The 3926-nt window shown below is 40.4% G+C and overlaps 1 protein-coding gene across 1 annotated transcript; it reads right to left on the bottom strand.

Moving 5' to 3' along the window:
- Positions 1-1682: 1682 nt before the first annotated feature.
- LOC145434493 (uncharacterized) lies at positions 1683-3554 on the bottom strand. Its single transcript, XM_080311852.1, has 3 exons — positions 3146-3554; positions 2625-2684; positions 1683-1963 (listed from the first exon to the last, which is right to left on the bottom strand). Exons 1-2 carry the CDS (start codon positions 3409-3411, stop codon positions 2639-2641), a joined length of 312 nt encoding a protein of 103 aa, XP_080167978.1. The 5' UTR covers positions 3412-3554; the 3' UTR covers positions 1683-1963; positions 2625-2638.
- Positions 3555-3926: the final 372 nt, after the last annotated feature.

Below are 3926 nucleotides of genomic sequence, written 5' to 3'. Positions count from 1 at the left end.
GTCACCCATATCAAATATTTCATCACAGTAAATATGGCGTTTGAAACCACCGTTTCGCAATTTAGCAATTACCTATCGTTATCTAGCAGCCCATGACGTGTCTTGTTAATCTGGAAATTCTGGCTGTTTGGAACGCTACGCCTTTTTTAGCAGATTACCTACCTTTGAAGCTTTATGAACAAAAGACATGAAATATATTTTCCGCTTTTTAGAAGTGTTTGAAGTATTTGTATTTCAATTGCAGTTCCGAGTATGATACTCAGAGTATCATACTTTGAGTTCTAATTACTTTCAGTTCTTTTGTCTGCAGAATATACATGTTGAAGCATAAAAGCAAGTGTAGTAATGCCTCTATTTTCCGAAAATAAAGCTACACTAAATATAAATTTTACGATCCACAATATTTGTATACTAATTTGCATACAATATTTGTATACCAATCTCGCAAAATGTTGAAACCGTATCCGATGCAACTTCTACGTATTGCTCTTCGCCTAAACTTGGGGCCTTATAACATGATGTAGGGCGCCATGCCATGATATTCTCTAAAATGGTGTCTCTTAGTAAACAAGGTTAATATCGCATTTTCATATCATTACTATCATTTGCATCCCATGATGCTAAAGAATGCTTCTTCTGTCGCAAATTGATACCTCCTGGGATGCATCAATACGAATCAATCTCTCTGCATCTTCCGCATAGCTCAATTTGCAGCATTTGACAGTCCGTGCGAACGAATTGAGACTGTTTTCAAAACCACTTACTTACTTGAGTAAATTTAACGTCAGTCAATTCTAGCTTTCCTTCAAGTAGTTTTAGGTGGCTTATGGAAGAAGTACTTCTACTCGTACTTGAGTAGATTTTTTCGTCGCTACTTCTACTTCTACTTGAGTAGCTTTCTTGACTACTTTGACCACCTCTGCCTATAACATATTTCACGTTTGTAGTATTGCTTTGTACATGTCAGATAAACTATGTAGATCTGGCAATAAGTATAATCGTCGTATCGATACGACATAATATGAGTGTTCACTCTTGGCATTTCAAGCATGTGTGGATCAGTGATGAGCATCGGACGGACTCGGATAGGGTTCCGGCCTGATTTCGCACAATTTTGAGACAGTCTGATGGGATTCGCATTCTATTGCATATTTTGTTTCGGATATTTGTGGATAGTTGTAACTTCTGCTTCGGATATTTTCGAATAGTTCTTACCAGACGTGATTTGTCATTTGAACTGAACAACCAAACACGGACAGTAAACACGTTCTGATAAGACTGGTAGTACTCTAAAGTTGTTCTGTAAATGGTCCAAGCACATACAAATCAGCAAACCCTAACCTTAGCCTTTGTGAAGACTACGCCCTAATCGTATCTCGGCTCAGTCGTGCAATCAGGATTCTTCGGAAAAGTTATTCGATTCGGACTTTTCGTATTCTGGACGACATTGTTCGGATTCGAATGGATTTTTGGATGAGATTGTTCGGATTCGGACTGATAGTTCCTCAGATACGCGAGCTGTCAGACGGATTCGGATTCTCAGAAATTACTATCCGCTCATCACTGGTGTGGATATCGGGATTGGAATCGATATTACTGTTTCTGGCGTAACGATCAAGCTGGGCTAAGTAACGGAGGTTCGAACCCTCTTGCAAATATTGAGCAAGCACACACGTAACACGTAAGCCTGCGCAACACTCTTTAATATCACACAGCAGTCAATTATCAGTATGCAGTAGACACAAATGAGCGTTGAATAATTACTTCGCTATCTTTTCAGATAACGCATAAGACTCGCACCAAATCCATAATCAGGTTTCTCCGTATCGAAATAATTATGAAATGCAATAAATACTTATACACAATCACCGACACGACTTAATTATAGAAAATAATGGATTTTGCCCGTATGCCGATTATTCACAGCAAATTTTCGTCCCCTCCATGGATTGGTCAATGAGTTCTGCAAAATAAATGTGTATTTTTTGATAATTATCGTAGGCAAACATAAATTTGCCTAATGTATGCTTAACGAAAAGGTGCCAAATCAAGGACTCAACACCTAGAAGTGGTTCCCAAGATGCTTTTAAGGAGACCCATTTACAACAAATCGAACAAGGTTCAGAAAAGTTTATCATCAGCGACGGGATAGTAAACGCATAACCGGCTCCTTCTGTTGATTTAAAGCCGTCAAGTGTATATTTCAATGACTTCGTTATAGCGTTCGAATATGAAGTCCAGGACTATGGGTTTATGCGACAGAGGTGCGATGCCTTTTTTAATGATATTTGTCAGGTCTAGATCAACGTTTTGTGATTGCATCAACCATGTCGTGAAATCTGGATGCGATTTTCTTTCCAGTACGAGGTTATTGGGAGACGTGGCATTCCTGGTCATGTTGGGGGTATTGAATTTTGGGTTCATGATGCTGTATATCTCATGCCACGTGCCTTCGAGAACTTCTATTGGTGGGGGTTCGTGGGCCTAGTAGCGTCTGAGGTGGAAGCGGTAGTTAAGGCTAAGCTGTTTGTGACGTAGGTAAAGAGGAAGTTCTTCACATGATGCTTCCAATGCATAATATGGGAGTGCTGCGCATTACTCCGTAGTAGAGGCGGATATTTTACCTGTGTGGGCAGATTCACTTCTGGACGCAATTGCGCCATCCTGGTGGACAGTTGTGGTACCTAAAAAACAAGGGAAAGATATTGCTGAGAAATAATGCTGTTAAAATCTAAATCGTATACATGTTAACTAGGACAGTTATATTTTGACGTGGCTGAAAAGTCAAAATTTTGTAAAAATTGTAGTGTTAGGTCAAAATATTGTCAAAATTGTTAACAAAGTCAAATTTATTTTGCAAACTTAATTTCGTTGGTGTTATAGAGGTTGCATTGACGGTGGACATATCCTTTGACATTTTACACCTCGTAGCCTACTTTACATGCTTGCTGTTGTAGATGGCCTATTGTCAACTCCTTGTGAATCATTACCCATCGAATGAAACAAAGAAGTTGACACTGGCGTGATGATCAACACAAATAAAGGTTCCCGGGACCCCATGAACCTTTCTTATCGACGCAAATCGAATGCCAGGGACGGACAGTGTTTCGCATAACGTGAGTGACTGCTCAGAAGCGACACTTGCCTTGTCTCACCGGGGACTTTCATATTCTTTATTCCACCTTTGTCACCATTATTCTTTTTAGGTTTAATTTTACTGCTGCTATTGCCTTTGGCATGTCCAGGCGGTAGTTTTTCATCTTTTTTGTTCGAAGGTAATGTACTGTTTTGTGGGTCGTTGCCGTCGACAGACGGTGATCCAGAATCTTCAGCGCCTTTCGTTCCCGGTACTTCACTCGATTCCGCGTTATGAAGCAATAGCCAAACAAGAGTCATTAAAAGTACACGCATCGTTTCCGCAATACGAGTCACCAAGAAAATTGGGTTTTATCTATTATGAACGAGAACATTAGTACATCTACAACTGGCCCAACTAGTGATCAACGTTTCCGCTACTTTCGATTAGAATAGAGTATCAATCGAACTGATTTGCAAAGCAGAACACAAACATGATCAGTGTGTCGTATACTCTTTTACATGCACCCCCCCCCCCCTACCCCCAGTCAGTCAGTACAGTCAAATTTGACCTGTGTGTGCCCGGTCGGGTAGCCGCTGACGAAAAATAAATCAACAAGTCCGCTTGCTATGGACTTGAGTTGAATCGATGAATTTGGTACGGTATGTTTTTCCCGTTAGCTCATATGTTGGTTTAAAAAGTTAAACAATTTCACTAGCGGCCTTGTGCTGAATTCGGCTCGACGTTTTCCTGCCTAGTAACAATTTGGTCGAGAGGCTGTCGCTGACACAACGAAATCGCCTCGTGAGCCTCGACTTTATCAGGGGGTGTAATATCTACGGAAGGCTTT

The sequence above is a fragment of the Botryllus schlosseri genome, chromosome 2 (assembly GCF_051294905.1).
Source record: "Botryllus schlosseri isolate E-star chromosome 2, Bs_hap1, whole genome shotgun sequence".
Classification (NCBI taxonomy): domain Eukaryota; kingdom Metazoa; phylum Chordata; class Ascidiacea; order Stolidobranchia; family Styelidae; genus Botryllus; species Botryllus schlosseri.
Note: the sequence above shows the minus strand (reverse complement) of the source record. Positions and strands in the feature narration are given on the sequence as shown.

Excerpts from the sequence above, each read along its gene's own strand:
- LOC145434493 (XM_080311852.1), bottom strand. The coding sequence starts at position 3,411 with ATGCGTGTACTTTTAATGACTCTTGTTTGGCTATTGCTTCATAACGCG. Across the intron at positions 2,685-3,145 it reads AAAGTCCCCGGTGAGACAAG|GTACCACAACTGTCCACCAG; the intron begins GCAAGTGTCGCT and ends CTTGTTTTTTAG.